The 17,676-nt window shown below is 44.2% G+C and overlaps 1 protein-coding gene across 1 annotated transcript; it reads left to right on the top strand.

The window, feature by feature from the left end:
• Positions 1-2,447: 2,447 nt before the first annotated feature.
• Positions 2,448-7,501, top strand: NPY2R (neuropeptide Y receptor Y2). Its single transcript, XM_042808039.1, has 2 exons — positions 2,448-2,537; positions 5,732-7,501. The coding sequence occupies exon 2, from the start codon at positions 5,768-5,770 to the stop codon at positions 6,923-6,925; it is 1,158 nt and encodes a 385-aa protein (XP_042663973.1). The 5' UTR covers positions 2,448-2,537; positions 5,732-5,767; the 3' UTR covers positions 6,926-7,501.
• Positions 7,502-17,676: the final 10,175 nt, after the last annotated feature.

Genomic DNA, 17,676 nt, shown 5'->3' with positions numbered 1-17,676 from the left:
AAGACATGACAGACTGGAGTAAGTCCAACAAAGGGCCACCAAGATGATCAGGGCTGGACCACACAGTGGAGCTGAGGGAACTGAGTTTGTTCAGCCTTGAAGAAGCCAAGGCTAAAGAGGAATCTAAGTACTGTCCACAGCTATGAGAAGAAGCATGGGGCTAGGGCAAGAGGCACTTGGTACAAGCTGGAACATGGAAAAATCTGACTTGGTACACAGAAATTTTGTCTTACTCTGAGAGTTGTCAAATCCTGGGATGGGCTGCCCAGTGACAGCGGTGTCTCTCATTCTGGAGATACTCAAAACTCTCCTGGACATAGCCTGGGGTAACCTGCTGCATCTAGACCTGCTTTCTGCGTGAGGTTGGACAACAAGACCTCCGGAGGTTCCATCCAACCTATACAGTTCTGTGATTCAATGACCCATGGCTTGCATTGGTTTATGGGATGGAAATTTAAGTGAGCAGAAAGAAAAGTATCCACAGTCACTTTGGAGGCGGTCACCAAGCAACACATTTCAAACTGAACAGCCCATTTGCTACTTGACTCTTTCTGCCCTTCGTGTCAGTGTTTTCATGGGCTTTCGGCATAAAGTGGCATTTATGGGGCCCTTCACTGCCACCCTTTTATGAGCAATAAAAACTGCCGTTGTTTATTGGAAATGCATTTCCATGAAGCATTTCAGCTGAGCCTGAACACAGAATCCCCCTTGTAACAGGAAATAACACCTTCTCCTCCTTGCATGAAAAGCCAGCCCTTGCTGGTTTAACAGCTCCTAGGAACTTGTACATCTTCTTGAATTTCTCTATGAGTTTGCAAGTGAAAGTAAGGAACAGATTTTCCCTAGCAATGGGATCCTGAAGTAGACAGATTTGTAAAGATTTGTAACATTTCACTACACTCTCCAAGACATTAGGAGCATCAAAAATATACGTTGTTAGCGTGTGTGGAGTAGAGCACGATAGCTACACCCCTGAGACAAGTGAAACGCCACTGCTGACTATTTGTAAGAGAAGGAAAGGGAAGAACTGAAGGCTGTTATAGCCATATATTATGCAAGTGCTCTAATTACTAAAACTCATGGCATGCATCTACGTCTGCTGGTAGAGCAGAAGATAAATCCTACAATTACATTGACTGGGGAAGTGAAATAAACAGGGGTAGAAGAATTGAAACTCCTGGCTTTTTATTTAGTTCTCAAAGAAATCTATTTTGCAACAAGCTAGGAGCATTCCATTATCAGCCAGCAGTGCTGAAGGACTAAGAGCAAGGCCCTTAGTGAAGAGATAGCCTGAATTAACAAAGATCTAAGGGGATCCCCAAGACATGTTTTGAATTTCAAAGACAACTGTAAATTGCTGAAGTTACTCTTTGATACTCCTCTGAGTATCCTCACCTCTGCTCTCTGATAAGAGCTTATGTTGAGCTATAACCAAAGCAAGGAGCATTACCTTTGAAAAAAGAAAGAGCTCTCGTTCAAAGTCTCCTTTGGAAGAAAAGAAGGACAGAAGAGGGAAGATAAAGTTGCTGATCCTTGAAAGTACCTGAAATATTAATGCAAATTTACCTAAGTGACAGAAAGTAAAGGAGCATTCCTGTTTCTGAATAGCAGTTTCTGCAGAGTTTGGGATGAGAATTGTCCAAGCATCAGTGCTGTAGCCACAGAGTAAGCAAAGTCTGCTGGTTCCTGTTCTTGGGAGCAACAACTAGGGCTGGAGCACTGTTCGGCGAATCCAGCCCTCCAACTGTGCAGTGAGAAGACACTCCCTTGAACCTCAGAAGTTGTGGCTTCGGGAGAAGCATCAGGCACGCAGCAAAGTAGAACCTAGTGATGGATTTAATGAAACTAGACCCTACCAGAAGGGCAGCAGTGCTGGCTGCAGCTAGTCCTCGGTTAAGCTGGCTGGCGAGAGAGCTTTTTCTGAAAGGTAACTGAATATAGAACTAAACAAATGCAGCAGCTGTTGCCTTTACCTTTGCAGCCTTGTAAATAAATATGCAACCTTTTATTTCGCTCTTGACAGAATATGTAAATGCTTTACTCATCTTTACACCCGCTCTGGCAACATCCACTTCTTCTTCCGAGGAAGAGCAAATCTGCGCAAGCTGGGGTGCTTGCAAGCCCGGCTTTCGGCAGTGGTTTGGAGCAAAGGCATCCCCCCGCTCCCCGCTGCTGCGGGAGGCAGCCCGGAGGGCCGGGAAAAGCAGGGAGGAGGCTCAGGCGTGGGGCGCGTTCACCAGCTCGGACGCGTCCTACTACCTCCCTTCCTCCAAACCCCTTTTTTTTTCCACGCTCGCCCCACGCCCCCGCCGATCTCACACACACACACACACACACACACACACACCCCCCCGCCGATCCCCTCCCGGCCCGCGGCTGCGGCCCCGCCCGAGCCCCGCCCCCTCCCGCCCCGCCCCGCCCCCTCCCGCCCCCCCCGCCCCCCCGGCACGCGGGGGCCGCCGCCGCCGGCGCCTCCAAACTTTCGACGGGCCGTGCTGTGCCGCTGCCCCATCGCCCGGGAGGACAGCGCTGCCCCGGTGAGTGTGCGAGGGGAGGGCGGCGGGACCCGCGCCGCGCCGTGGGAGCAGCCGCTCCTCTGCGGGGCGTGGGGGGGGGGCTCCGCTCCCCGCCCCGCCCCGCCCCGCCCCGCCCTGGGAGACCGGCTCCTGGGGCTGTAGCCGCCGGTGGCCCCGCTCGCCTTCCCGGATCGCGGAGGGAGGTGAACGCGGGAAGCGGGGCACGGAGGAACGCGCCCGGCGTGGGGCAGCGGCGGGCTCCTCGCGGTGCCCGGGGAAGGGTGCCTGGGGAGCGGGGGGGTTTGGGAGGGGGTGGGGGGGGCGGTGGGGGGGGCAGCGGCGGCACCCCAGAGGCACGCCTGCCGCCACCTTCGCCTCGAGCAGCCCCAAATTGGCCTTCCCCAGCGCGGGCACTGCGGTCCTGGTGGGAACGCTGCTTGCTAATGTCATCACGTATTTCGCCCTTTTTGCTTACTTGCTCTCGGAACCGAGGTGAAACCTCCACGGGCCTTTCTCTGCCGAAAGTTAGATGCAATTTGGTGCCTGCCCCGGAGGATCTGACTGCTGGAGAAAAAAAAAAAACAAAAACAAAAACAAAACAAAAACAACAACAACAAAAAAAAACAACAAAAAACCAAAACAAAACAAAACAAAAAAACAAAAAAACCAAAACCAAAAAAAAAAAAAAAACAAAAAAAAAACCAAAAAAACCACAAAACAAACAAAAAAAAAAAAAAAAAAAAAAACAAACATGGGGGAAACCCCCCAGTGCTGTGCAGTATGCAAGTGCACACAAAAAATTGCTATCAGCTGGAGAATTTATACCAAAAGAGAGCAGAAAGGGTCCTGTCAAACAGTACCTGAGGTATCAAATGCCACCTCGGTTTTCCCCCCATAGTCTGAAAGCTGATGATTCTTTGTCCGCTTAACTGTCCCACCGACAATGTCAAACTTGTCCAATTTATTTCATCACTCACTGACATGCCAGCTCCAGCTCGTCTCTGCTTGAAACACTGGTCGTCTCTCCTCCCTCCCTCGGCTTTGTCTTATTGACAAGATCAGAATGCCTTTCCTCAGCCCAAACAGGGCAGTAACAAATACAAGTGTCAGAACAAAAGAAAGCTTCGCTACAAAAAAATAGGAGTTGGAGGGAGAAATCGATAGTAAGTCAGGGACTAGAGAAACAGGTGAAAATATTTTGGGGAAGAAAGGGATGCTACATTCTTGGGCTGAGCTACATCCTCCTGCCTGGACTTATGGCAAGGGATGGAAAAACCTGTGAAATTTGCCTCCTCTCTCACCCTCCTACTACACTGTGTAAATATGATCTGCTCTTATTTTGCACTGAAAAAAATGTGAGATTTTGGAGCACCTAACAGTCCTGGGACCTCAGCAAATCTCTAATAATATATGCAAGCATAATTCTTGGGTGTGGGTACATGGGTTGAAAGAAGCTCAGCAGAGTTCTGAACTTCTGCGTAGCCTTGGCTGTGAAAATTGTGGTGGGTCTCCTACATTTTTAACCTTGTGGACTAAAGGTGTATTGATGAAGAATCCCTTCCTGCCACCTGTGCTTAGGCTAGTAGTTGATAACGGTTTATATTACTATAAAATCTGTAGGGTAAGTTTGTATGAACAACTGGCACATCTCAGGTTTACACTATTAATTGTACAGTAAATGTAGATTAAACAGTGTAATGTAATTCTGACCAGTTTAATTAGGGGAAAAATACCTTTCAGTTCCTGCAGTTGATCTATTGCTTTTGCAAAAAGAGCTTGCACTGAGAAATTCTTTGAGACATTGTTTAGAATGCAAGCAAACACGAAGGGCTCAGTTGCCTGCTGGTAGACAACTGTCCTTTCTCAGTTAGGAAATCACACCTAAGGATGGCACTGATAGACAGTTAATGGGGACAGAGGTAGGGATGAGAACTCACAATAAAGTGGATCTGATTAAAAAAAAAAAAAATCTAAAAAACCCCACGTGAAACCAAAGGCATTAATGGCTAGACTTTGTCTTTAGGCAGACCTGAATTTGAGATGGATTAACCTCTGATGGTAAGAAAGTGACATTTCTTCTCAACTCTTGCTTTTCTTAGGGAATGTATGAATGGGGAAGTAGAGTTAGTAACTCATGTTTGGCTTTCCCCTCGGTGGCAAACAGTGGTGTTTTCTCAGTAAGCCCACTGGGCACTGGCAATTTCTTAGTATTTTTCCAGGTCGAGCCAAGGAGTCACCAGGTGCATGGTGCTTCCTTAGCATGGCACCCACAGTCTGGGCGGTCTGCAAGGGAACATGCACGTTTTATGTAGTCCCAAGTCAGCAGTTAACTGGAAAATATCCATATATCCATCCATGCCTAAGGAGGTCTTAGGGCAGCATAGAATTTGGCTCAGCCTGTGTAGGGAAGGCAACAAAATGTCTTACTGACATCAGCAGAGGAATGATCTGCTTTTCTCTGTGACTGCAGTCAGAAGTGAATCCCTGATTGGCAGCCTCCAAGGAGCTGTGTTTTCTCCAACATTACACAGAAAGGAAATGCTATGTACAACTGAGTTTTAATTGTTTCTTGAGTTAATTTCAGCATGAATAGGTTACACAGTCATTTCAGAGAAATGCTATTATTTCAGTTCTATTAGAGTGGCATTTTTGCTTGCCTTATCTCACAAACTTTCCCAAAAGGAAGTTCCTTAAAGAAAGACCTCAGTAATTAGTTATCTGGTATTAAGGAGGGGCATAAACCTGTAAGAATTTTGTAACCATTTAAAGGAAACACTTTCTATTAAGGAAAAGCTGGAAGATTATTATGCTAATAACAGTCTGGATGGTGCCGTTCCATGTCGACTTCCCATAGGTATTAATAGGAAGTTTTGTGCTAAATCAGCAGTAGGTTTAGGTATTGGATTGTAAAAAAGGGATATGCTGCCCAGCAGGATCTTAATCCTTCTGCATTTACTTAGGCAAACTTTGTCTTTGAAATGCTTTTGAAATCTGTCCCAATTTTCAGCAGGAGTCATGCCTGAATAATATTACAGGATTGGACTTCAAATGTTAAGGGCAGCAGAATTTAAATATATTAAGACAGATCTTCTCTTAATACTACAGTATAGAACGTGGGTTAGAGGAGGACAGAGCTGTAACTTTAGCTCATTACTTTTTGTCTTAGCCACCACGGACTGATTTCTCCATATGTTCTTGTTGTGGTTTGTTTTCAGAGACAGCTCTGTTGCTTAGACCAGGCTGCTGCAAGGATGGGGCCCCTGGAAGCAGTAGGTGAAGAAAACCAGACAGATGAAATGAAAATGGAGCAGTTCACCAAGCTACACTTGCCGAGATACACCACACCGCTCAACGAATTGGCTCTGGACCCTAAACCAGAACTGAAGGACAGCACCACGCTAGTTGAAGTGCAGATAATCCTCATCTTTGCTTACTGCTCCATCATCCTTCTGGGGGTGGTCGGAAACTCCCTCGTGATCCACGTGATCATCAAGTTCAAAAGCATGCGCACGGTGACGAACTTCTTCATTGCCAACCTGGCTGTGGCTGACCTGCTGGTGAATACATTGTGCCTGCCCTTCACTTTGGTTTACACGCTGTTGGGCGAATGGAAACTGGGGCCGGTCTTGTGCCACCTGGTGCCTTACGCCCAGGCTCTTGCTGTGCACGTATCTACTGTTACTTTGACAGTGATCGCTTTGGATCGGCATCGCTGCATCGTCTACCACTTGGAAAGCAAAATCTCGAAGCGGATCAGCTTCCTGATTATAGGAGTTGCCTGGGCAGTCAGTGCCCTTTTGGCAAGTCCTCTGGCCATCTTCCGTGAGTACTCGCTGATTGAGATCATTCCTGACTTCAAGATTGTGGTCTGCTCTGAGAAGTGGCCAGGGGAGGGGCAGCTCAACTACGGTACCATCTACAGCATCTCCATGCTCCTGATCCAGTACGTGCTGCCTCTGGCAGTCATCTCCTATGCCTACACCCGTATTTGGACCAAGCTCAAGAACCATGTTAGTCCTGGGGCAGGGAATGACCACTACCACCACCGGCGGCAGAAAACCACCAAGATGCTGGTGTGTGTGGTTGTGGTGTTCGCTGTCAGCTGGCTGCCATTTCACACCTTCCAGCTAGTCAGTGACATTGACAGTCAGGTGTTAGACCTGAAAGAGTACAAACTGATCTACACAGTGTTTCACGTCATTGCCATGTGCTCAACATTTGCCAACCCCCTTCTCTATGGCTGGATGAATAACAACTACAGGACGGCCTTCCTCACGGCCTTCCAGTGTGAGCAGCGGCTGGACTCCATCCACCCTGAAGTATCAGCAGCTTTCAAAGCCAGGAAGAAACTAGAAGCAAAGAGGATTCAATTCCCTGGAGACTCTTTCACACAACCTACCAATGTCTAAGATGTCTGAATTTAAAGAAGAAATTAGTATGTTGTGGACAAAGGGATAAATCCATGTTGACATGTGCATTTTTAATGCATAGTTTTATTCATAAATGGTGAAAGAAAAGTAGCAGGAAAGTCAAGGTGGGTGGTAGGATTTGGGTGGAGTTGATTGGCATCAAGAATATGTAACTATTGCAAGGAAATGAAAGGGAGAGACTTTGTTTATGGCTGTCTCTAAGTGTAAGAGACGCTCCCATCCCTACCATCTCTTTTTGACAAGTCTAAATGACAAAGGCAGAGTTTGCTGGTTTTGCTGTAGGACGGCAAATGGCTGATTTGTAGCACAGGAATATTGATGGTGGGAGCAGGTAATTTTTATATTGGATATGGAGATCAGGAAGAGCAGAAGTCTGCCAGGAGAATGAAGCCTGGCTGGGGGAACGGGCTGTGCTGGTTAAAGTTCAAACTTTTCAGACCCCTTCTTTCCCACGGGCATCTTTTGCAAATATAAGGGAATTAAGAGGAGAAGTATGTTACTGTTTTTTGACTTGTACTGAAGTACTTCAAACCACAGTGTTTGAAATGGATTAGGAGGAAAAAAGAAAAAAAAAAAAAAAAAGCAACAAAAAAAACCCCACCCAAACAACAGATTCAATGTAAAGACAGGTTCTGGTGAAGAAGTTTCTACATAAAATGAAATGTGGCTTTTGGTCAATCAAATGAGGTAAAAAGTCATTCCTTAGGAATTGGCTGTGGTTATACTGGTGAGAAAATCACGAGCCTGTGACCTGATCAGTCATTCCCTGCAGATCCCTACCTTTCATTCTGTGCTGGGAACAGCTCACAAACGCAGTGCTTTAAAGTGGCATTTGAGGGCCGGGGATGCAGGCTCAGGTCTTCTGTGAGCACTTCATAAACTGCTTAAATGTCTAACATGTTATTAACTCCACAGGCTTTGAATTGTTGCTGCTTTCTCCCTGGATAATAAAACAGCAGATAATTTTGATCCTCTGGAAGAAGCTGCTAGATGGTAATGTGCTTTTCCTTATTGTGGTTTTATGTCACACGCTCATATCGTCTTGGAGCTTTTTCCATCTTTAGCCTTTGTAAAAATTAAGAACATCTGAATGAGTGTAACCTTATAACAGTATGCTAGGTTTATGTGATAACTTATCAGCTACTCTGCATGCTGTAGTTAATAGTTCAATTCCTTTTTTGCTCAGGTATAAAATTTTAATCTGTTTACTGTGTTGTACACAGCAATGTTCAACTCTTCTGTGTCTTTGTTTAGCTTCTTTGAACTCATTAAAGAAATGAAGAAAATTTCAATCCATGTTTATTCCAAGCTGCCCTGTTGCTTATCTAGAATGAAAATGTGTGATACATTCACTTGGAGTCTCTTTCCACAGCTATGTTTCAGCTGCCTCACTTTTTTCTCTCCATTTTTCATTGTTCCTAAATTCATTGTGTTCTCTCTCACAAACTAAAAACTAACAAAACTCCAGTACTGAAGTGTTAGTAATGTAATGAATGGTATCAGATCTTTATCAAGTGGAGAAATTAATCTTTGTCTGTGCAGTATATGGCACCATCCTTTAAATATCCACAAAATCACTTGGACTTGGATTTTCATGAACATAGAAGGGAAGTCTAGAGAATTAACTAGTGTTTACTCAAGCAGGAAAAAGTATCCATCATTCTTAAGCAGTTTTACAAAAACAGATTAATTCTCAACCATGTTCAGAACATGATATTGTCCACAAGTTATTTTTGTCTGAGTATTAATAATATCCAAAATGTAAGCTCAAAACTGTTATGGGCGAGGAAGGATTACAGAAGTGTGCAGTTAATATTGACATCAATCATATGTATCGGTTACAGTTGACTCTGAACCCTTCATCAGAAGTATTATTGCCACAAATAGCCTCCTTTATTTAAAAAGCAAATGGTTTAAAAGTTCTGTTTCAACCCTTTTAAGCCTGTTAGAGTGTGGTATATAGACAGTTTTGAAATAACCATGACAGCGTGTGCTAAATCTACAATTGCCGGGCTAATTCGCCGTAATTTTAAATCTGCTTTACGTCATCCTGTATAGAAGTGATTAATTACAAATTATCTTTCAGTCTATTTCATGGTATATTTATTTTACTGCTTCCTGAGCTTTCTCTGCAGCCATCCTGTTGAGCTGAAGTTGGTGCGCTAATTTATCGCGTTGCTTTCCTCTGTGCTGTGGGGAGGTGGTGCCTGGGTCAGTGCCTGCTTTAGGGTCACCAGCCTCCACGCAGGTCCCACTGCAGGCTGTGGGTTTTCCCGTGGGCACCTGAAGATGGGACGTGGAAGGGCCAGCACGCACAGCCTGTCGTACGGCTTAGCCGCTCCTTGGGACTTGGCTCCTGCATGGACACAGCTACGCGCTTTAGTACCCCTTTGTGGTGTTGGAAAATTAGGTGTTTTCACACCGAAAGCAATGAGGTAGGAGCGCCCCTCAGAGTTGCCCCAAATCGCAGCTGTGAGAAGGATGTGGAAACTCAGGGTTCGTCACCAGTTCCCCCTAAGGGAAAGTGAACCTATAAGCAGGGTCTAACGACTGGACTAAGGAGTCTGCAGAGGAGCCTCAGCCTTACCTGAAATAGGAACCAGAATCCAAGAAACCCATTCACCCATTAACGCTTTAATTATTTTTTTAACAAGTATTATATTCTTCTCCTTTTGAATAGGTATAGGTTTTATACAAAGTTGAAGAACACCAGCAGCAACCCTCATTGAAGAATTTGCAAGCAGGCAGTAGAGCACCAAAAATGAAATGTCATCTCTGATTCAGGGCAAGAATTTGAACTAACTCACCTCAGTGGTCAGGAAAGTGACCTGGCCAGCACACTGCAACCTCTCCTGAGGCAGCAGCGTCCATCTTCTTAGAGCTGCTGTGTTATATATAAAACAATTAAACATTGAAAATCATGATTTTATGGGTTATGACCTTTGCATAGCACTCAGGTTCTGGGCCAAGGCTATCAGAACGGATATAGACAGATTTTAATTTAGGCCCCGCCACGTTTTTCGCGAGTGCTTCCACTATAAAGATACTGCAATACAAGCAGGAGGAGAGGAAGGAAAGTAGCACCATGATAATCTCTGGGTGGGTCTTACTTTGGGCTCTCACTTGAGGTTGGCTTATAAAAGGGAGACCTATCCACCACATGGATCCCATCAGATGTGATCTAGGCTCTTAGCTGGTCAGCACTGAGTTCTGGGCCTCACTAGAAGAACATATTTTGATGCCTTGCAAATTTTATTGACGGAAATGTACGTGTCTCCAGGCTTAAGCAGCAGCAGAGTACTGAACAGTACGTAATTAGATATGTACAGCTGCACCCATATTTCCTCCCAGCACTGCCTGGGCACAAGCCAGCTCAAACCTGGAGGCAGAAGAGCTGCACTTGTGCACTCTCCTGAGGCTTTTGCGTTTTTGCCTGGGAGGAGGACATAGCAGCTTGGGTCCAGCACTGCAGGAGCAGAGCTCGGCTGCTTCCAGACGGGTATTAAAAGTCACGTTGCCTGTTCAGGGCTACAGCCATTGGACTACGAGTGGAGAAATAATCCTGAGTAAGCTTGCTAGGGTTCTGCGGGAGGCCAGTGAAGCTGGGGTTTTGGTATGCGGGGACTGTGCTGAACCCTCTCACCTAGCTCTATGAGTCAATAGTCTTCACTGAGAATTGTGATCTCCACGTGGAGCAGCAGACTATGACAGAGCAGAAAGTATATCATTGTGAATCTGAGAAAAAAATAGATTTGAGGGCATAAGCAATTAAAATAGAGGCACTAAGCCTGGACAACAAATGGGTTTAGTATACATACCTATTTATATATAAATTGTACATCAGAGCTGTGCAAAAGCTGTTTGGTATGGTTAAGTTTTTGGAAATAATTGTTGCTCCACAGTTGATATAACAGCATCTTGTATAAAATGTGTAATGAACATACATACATTGCCAAAACATTAATGACTTAATTTAGATAACATGAAGAGTAACAACTGAATGGAAAATACTATCTGCATTCTAACAGTCAGACCACAAAAGGACCACTGATTTCACAGATTAGTATAATCCACTTCCTTACTTCATAGTTTCTAAACTCCCTCAGGGATTTTTCTTATATTAATCCAAATAATGACCTTGAGGGTTAAATTTTGGTTTTGGATCCCTGAGTTATTTACCTGGTATAGTCATTATAAATGTCACTCCACAATAAGGGAGCTACTCTGTGCCAAATTACAGGTTCTTTGTCCCGAGAAGCTAGGAGATATATGTAAATCTATGCAAGGTTAGTGTTGCTGAAGAGCTGTATTTTTAATACTGTAGTATAAATGCTTATTTATGCAATCGATAGTGATTTTCATATCTCATCTTCATTTAAAACAAATATTAAATTGGATGTTATTTTTAAAGAAAATTAATACAAGGGTAATGAGGAAATCTGGAGCTGCTAAAACTGGAGAAGTAAGGGAGTCAGAGGATGAGCAACTACTTCAAGAAACAAGAAAGAAAGAGCAAGAACGAGGCTAGTGAGAGTATAATTGATTTATAGACTTTCCTTCTTCCCTTAGTCTGAGCAGCGAGAGAAACGTGGTAAAATGAAACCAGGGCAAATGAAGACACAGATCAGTTGTATGCACAAAGGACAGTGTTGCCTGGGGAAACTGAGGAACTTGGAGAAGAAATTCCCGTGATCATCTGAGACTTAAAATTCACATCATGTTCTCATGCAAGTAAACCTGTTTCTGTACATTATTTCATCCAAATGCAATATAGGTAAACAGCTGTGTACCGATAACATATCAGAAATAACGGATATGTTATTAATTCTAGCCAGTACATGGGATGAATGATGCATACATGTTCCTCATAAGCTCATTTCAGATGGGATATATGAAAAACTTGGTGTTTATTTTAAAATCTTTCCCCTCTCAGACTTCACTGAGCTCGTCTGGAAGAAAGACAGCTTCAAGCTATAAAACTTAAAGACTGTGGAATTACATATCTGATGATGGAGACACAATTTAGCTTGAAAAAAATTATTATCTTTTTTTCTGATACCACGTAAGAGAAACAAGCTGTGGTTTGCCTCTTGGACCTGGACCTGATTTTACACAACTGGAATTTATACAAAACAGACTTTTATTTGTATACTTCACAACTCTCATAATCTGCTAACCCTGCTATACAGGATATTTTCAACAGTAGAATGTATGCTTACACTTCTACAGAGTCAAACTATTTCTATCCCTTTGAAGTTGCACAGAAAAATAGAAGTATAGGGCAATTCTCCTATTTACTGGCATCCTCCAAAATTAGAGCTGTTTGTACCCAGATGGATTTTAAAGTATGTTGGCAGCACTGTGACTTTTTAATTTATTTAAGGTAGCCCAGCTGGTGAAACAGCTAGCCTTGCTCTTTGTTGCACACTGGTTCAGGACAAGCCCGTCCGAGCTGAACACGGCCACAGTTACCTGCCGTTCCTCCCCAAACCGAACTTGAAGAGAGGAGCTGAGGTAGAGATGCCCTTCCCCGGCGGGTTGGGAGGATTTCTCCCAGCCGCTGGGCTGGGGCAGCGTGGGCCGGTTTTCCAGTGCTTTGAACCTCCGTTCATGCTGCTGTGAGGACACCGCCCGCTGCGTTCGGCCGCGTTTCATCCCAGTCACGCCCTGACGCGGGTGACTCCACGGAGCGTCGGCCTGCAAGCGCCACGGGTCTGCCGCCTCTCAAGCTCAGCGTAGTCCAGCTCCCAGGGCTCAAAGATGGCCGACAGCAAGCGCCCACAGGCACCCTCGTGCTGAGCGCGTGGGAGCGGCGTGCCGGTGCAGGGAGAGGTGAGATAGCTGTAGGTCGGTCACTCTGGGCTGGTGACGCTGTAGCGGTGGCAGAGGGCCCCTCCGGCTGCCTCATCCTCTGTCCCTTAGTGCTAGATTAAGGCCCCGTCTGGTACCTCCCCCCAGTCTCTAGCACTGATGTGCCCTGAGGCACCAAAAGCCAATGGCCACTTCATAACAATCCGTGAACCCAGCGCTGGTGGCCTCGGCCGCCTCAGCCGCGCATTTCTCCCCCGCGCCTCCATCAGCCCTACTACTTGTGGGCAGGGAGATCCGCAGGGGAGAATATTTTACACGCAAGAACTGAGAATGTTCTTGTACGGACAAAACCGCTGGCTGACAGGGTGGTTATGCCAAAATATAAATATTTCAAGGCAGAGCTGGATGCAGCCGTGATGGGACGGGAGTGTGCAGCAGCACAACCTCTCCTCTGTCCCTGAAGCACGGAGCAGATGCTGCTTTAGGCACTGCTGGTCAGAGGGAGCAGGACAAACTTTCTTCTCCCAAAGAGGTACCTCGATTTACAGTGCTGTATTCCACTGTCCAATTTTTCTCATGAGGTAGGACTGCCTTGTCAGAAACGGATGATTTAATCACAGTCAGTGGGACATCTTGATCAATTTCTGGCTTTTGCATAAAAATCCCATGATACAAAAAATATGCATAAAATAACAAATTTTGCACTGTGCAACCTAATCATCTTTATCTCAAACAGAGGAGCTGATGATTTCCTTGCACTTGATGGGGTTTAATTTGAAACTGTGAAGAACTGGGAAAAAATGATGAAGCATTTCCTGAGCATGGATTCCTACCTCTGCTTGTACAGAACAAACTAGGAGTTTCTTGCGTTTTCGTGCAATTTTGAGGCTTAAAACAACATAACCGCTGGCTGATTATTTTGAAATTAGATCGTAAAATAGGGCTGTAAAAATAAAGTTTTATGAATACCACACTTTGAGAAAACTACATCATTACTTACAATAGGCAAGCACACAAATAATAAGATTTCATACCTAAGATTATAAAAAGATGCTTTATAATGAAAGCTAAAGACCACAGATTTTTTTTTTTATTAATTAAAACATTAATTTGGCTTTATCAGTTTACTCAGGACTCTTTTTCAGACAAGGTCAGCAAAAAACTTAACTGCTAGGTCAATTTCTTAAACCCAGTAGTCTTTTCCTATAGGAAATTCTTACTAGCCTTACTAAACGTGTTCTTTGTGGAGACAAACATGCATGATCAAACTTCCAATATAATTATTGGAATAATACTGCGGGAAACAGTGAAGAGCCTTTAAGATATCACTTCATCAATACTGATTTTAACTGTGTGGACTGCATCTCAATTTTTTCTTCCAGAGATACTGAGACTCTTAGCAAAAGAGAAGGCACATTACTATCCCTGTACCAGAGATGGGAAAACCAGGGCACAGACAAGTAAAAGGCTTGCTGGGTATCGCGTGGTCCATGCTCACTGCCTGTGGCAATGCCTGTGTGTGGGTGCAGTTTGCATTTCCAGATGGCTGAAGCTGAAGGCTTCCACACTATCTGCAGCAGCAGTCTGGGAGTCCCTCCAATTACAATCATTGCTGCTGATGGTCCACACCGCTGAATTAGCATGCTCCTTGGCACTGTTTTGGATTCTGCCAGCTAGAACTCTTCCAGTCAGAGCTTAGGCACATGCACAACAGACAGTTCACAGTAGATTGTGTGGCCAAAACCGATGTGGTTCTCTTTGTCCTCCACGCTGTCCTATCATGGACAGTGACAGGACATCAAACATGCCCTCAGTGCCACCTCTCAGGACATACAGCACATACCCACTGGTGCATGCTATGAAAACCCTTCCCTGGTGGGCTGCAATGCGGGTCTCCCTTGACTCCAAAGTCTCCGAAGATATGTCTGAGGGATAGAGGGACACCACACAAGGTGCAGAGGAGACTTAAAGCTGAGTACCACAAAATTTGTAGGAGAGCTGCTGCTGGTATACATTATCTGACCACAGGGCCAGAAGAACAGTGAACTGCCTCCTTTTATTGAGCTATAGCATCTGTGTCCTTGCATGAAGAAGTAGATTCTACATCCTTCTACATGAAGAAGTAGATTCTACATCCTTCTACAAAGGGTAAGCCAATGTGTAGGCAGCAAGGATTTTCCTGAGTACTGAGCTCAAACCCCAACCTAACTTAGTACCATAGTTGTAGTTGCTGTGAACAAATAGCAGAGCTAATGACTAGGATACTGTACCTCTCCAAAAGCAAAAATATGAAAACCCCAAATATTTCTGTCCTGTTGTCTATATGGCCAGCCAACATTATTGGTTTTGTTTATTTTCTTTGCACAGCTATTGTAAAAGGTGTGAGCTGTGCATATATGTATGTGTCTATGTGTATGATCTGTATCTATATCTATATAAAACAAAGTGAGATTTAAGTCTTGAAGGGCTTGAAGCCTACTTACTGTGTAAGCTTAGAGATAACAGTTACTTGCATAGCTACTTGCAGTAGAGGGACACAGGAACACAAAGAGTTAAGGAACTTGTACTAGTCAGTATGATATGCAGGGATCAAGAAACCCCAGCTGGGTAACATTAATTCCTGTTCCTGTAAGTGGCTGATGAAACTTTAGCGATAGGGATGCACAGTTTATGGTCTCCAGTGTTGAGATCCTACATGAGTCATCTTAAGCTACAGGAATAATTGCAAGGACAAGCAGAACTAGAAATGAAGAAAGGGTTAGACTATAACAAAGGCAGCCTCACTGCGTATAACAAGGTTGCTTCCTTCAAAGTTGAAAATCCATGGTTAGTTCAGTTAACTGGAATCAAAGGTAGAAAAAGGAAAGAAAGAGAACTCATTACATTCAGGATCATAATTTTTATCTGCCTGCTTTCTTCTAATGGGGAAACAAAAGGGCTGCTATCCAACTCTGTGTATAATTGATTACTAAGACATAAATTGAAATGAAAAATAATGGCCTCCATAGTTGCTATTCAAAAACCTAAGCTTGAAATACACCCTAAAAGGATGCTTGCATGTTTATCAATCTCATTCATCTTCCTTTCCCTTTTAGTACTCGCGCCTATGCTATGAATGCTGATTTCAAACATCAGAAGCAGCTGCCTTTCTGACTCTTAAATTAGCTGGAAACCCCAATGGCGTGTCAGCTTATTCTTGATAAACTACTATCTAGTGCCTCTCATAATCTCTTCTTCTAGCTTGGGCTATAAAATCAGGCAATAACTTCCTCTAACCTTACATTGTGTTTATTATTTAGCTATTCCTGACAAACTCTTAGAACACTTCATAATCTCATATGCATGTATTGCATATGTATGATGCAGCTCATTTCTGGCTTCTCCGATTTTCCTACAGCAGAATATAGCTGTTCCAATGCATTAAAAAAAAAATCCAATCCCTCATTTTTATTTCTTAGTTTACTACTTCTCTGAGACATAGTATAGGTGATGCCAGAAATGTTATCTCTCTGTCAGATTATATAGGGCACCACTCATGCCTCTTGACAGTCATGTAACTTGAAAGATACTGAACTTTGGCTCACGAAAGTGTTTTGCTGACCTATTTTGCCTTGTTACACAGAAGATTGTATGTCTCTTCTGGTGCACATGTGTACTCGTATGGGATCTGCTGCTGAAAGGGTAGGTTCCAGGGCAGCTAAATACACAGGCCCTTGCGTGTGATGCTGGCAGCACTATAGTGTCCTTGAAATATCCCCCCTTTCACTTTTCGTTGTCCATCTCTCCACCCAGTTTGCTACAAAAGAGCTCTTGGGATCTACAAGTGACAGTCCTTCACAGACTGTTTCACAGCCTTATGTCTTTGCAAATCCAAAACTACTGACATTTAAACAACAGGGAAGAGCCAACAGTGCAAACAGAACTACAACGGTGTCACAGCCGGGCTTCCTGTTTAAAGCAAACAAAATGCTGACTCATCAAAGAAAAACAGGTAAAACGAAGAAGGCCAGTGCACTGCTGTCTTTTTTTTGCTCTTATGTTGATAATTTCAGGTTAGAAACTGCATTCATGTTTTTCTTACTAAATTTACACCTACCCAGTATCACAGTTGCTGAGGCAAAAAGCAGATTAAAGAAGTAAATTATTAGGCCTGCTTTTTCCAATACAAACTGGCTGAACTGCACTTCTAATCTTTGTACCAGTGGGCATGTAACCCACTGGTACAAAGTGGGTTTGGTGTCCATATCTGAACTCCTGCAAGCTAATGTGCTTACTGCTGAACTTTGATGGATGGCTACCGGTTTCTGTTACCAAAAAGAGTTGAGAGATAGAGAAAGGCAAATTTCAGTGAAAGCCAATTTTGAATTTGGGCTTCCAAATCCCCTTCACTCTTTCAAAAATCTCCCCATAAGGAATTTCATACTTTTACATATGCATTTAGCTCACATAGCCTGCTCTCCTTCAATTGCATGGAAGGATCAGCAACATCCTACTTAAATTTCATGGGCCCTATCCCAGCCCTCTGAAGGTGGCTAAGTCGTGGGCTTTCATTTTACCTGACTACTTTGCAGCCCTAAGTAAGCATATACTCTCTCAGACACAGGCTGGAGCACTCTCAGGGTGGAAAGCTTGCAGATGCTCGATTGTCTTTGGTAATGTTCTGGTTCATCCATGAGGATGCAGCAAGTCTGAATGAGCAGCCCCCTCGAGAGACCAGTCCATCAGCAGGTCTCCCTAAGGCGAACATCTAGCAAAGTCAATGGAAAGCATCCAGTTTGTGTAGTTTGCCACACTTCTTTCCTTACAGTGGAGCCTACACTTTAGGATGTCAATGAAGAGTGGATTTTAGCAGTGTTATTTGGGAAAAAATGGGTATTATTGTCTGTATCTCCACTGGTCATTAGGAGACCATGTACTTG

Source organism: Tyto alba, unplaced genomic scaffold (assembly GCF_018691265.1).
Source record: "Tyto alba isolate M040663 unplaced genomic scaffold, T.alba_DEE_v4.0 Super-Scaffold_6, whole genome shotgun sequence".
Lineage (NCBI taxonomy): Eukaryota > Metazoa > Chordata > Aves > Strigiformes > Tytonidae > Tyto > Tyto alba.
This window is presented reverse-complemented; position numbering and strand designations above follow the sequence as displayed.

Coding starts and splice junctions, on each gene's coding strand:
- NPY2R (XM_042808039.1), top strand. CDS start 5,768: ATGGGGCCCCTGGAAGCAGTAGGTGAAGAAAACCAGACAGATGAAATG.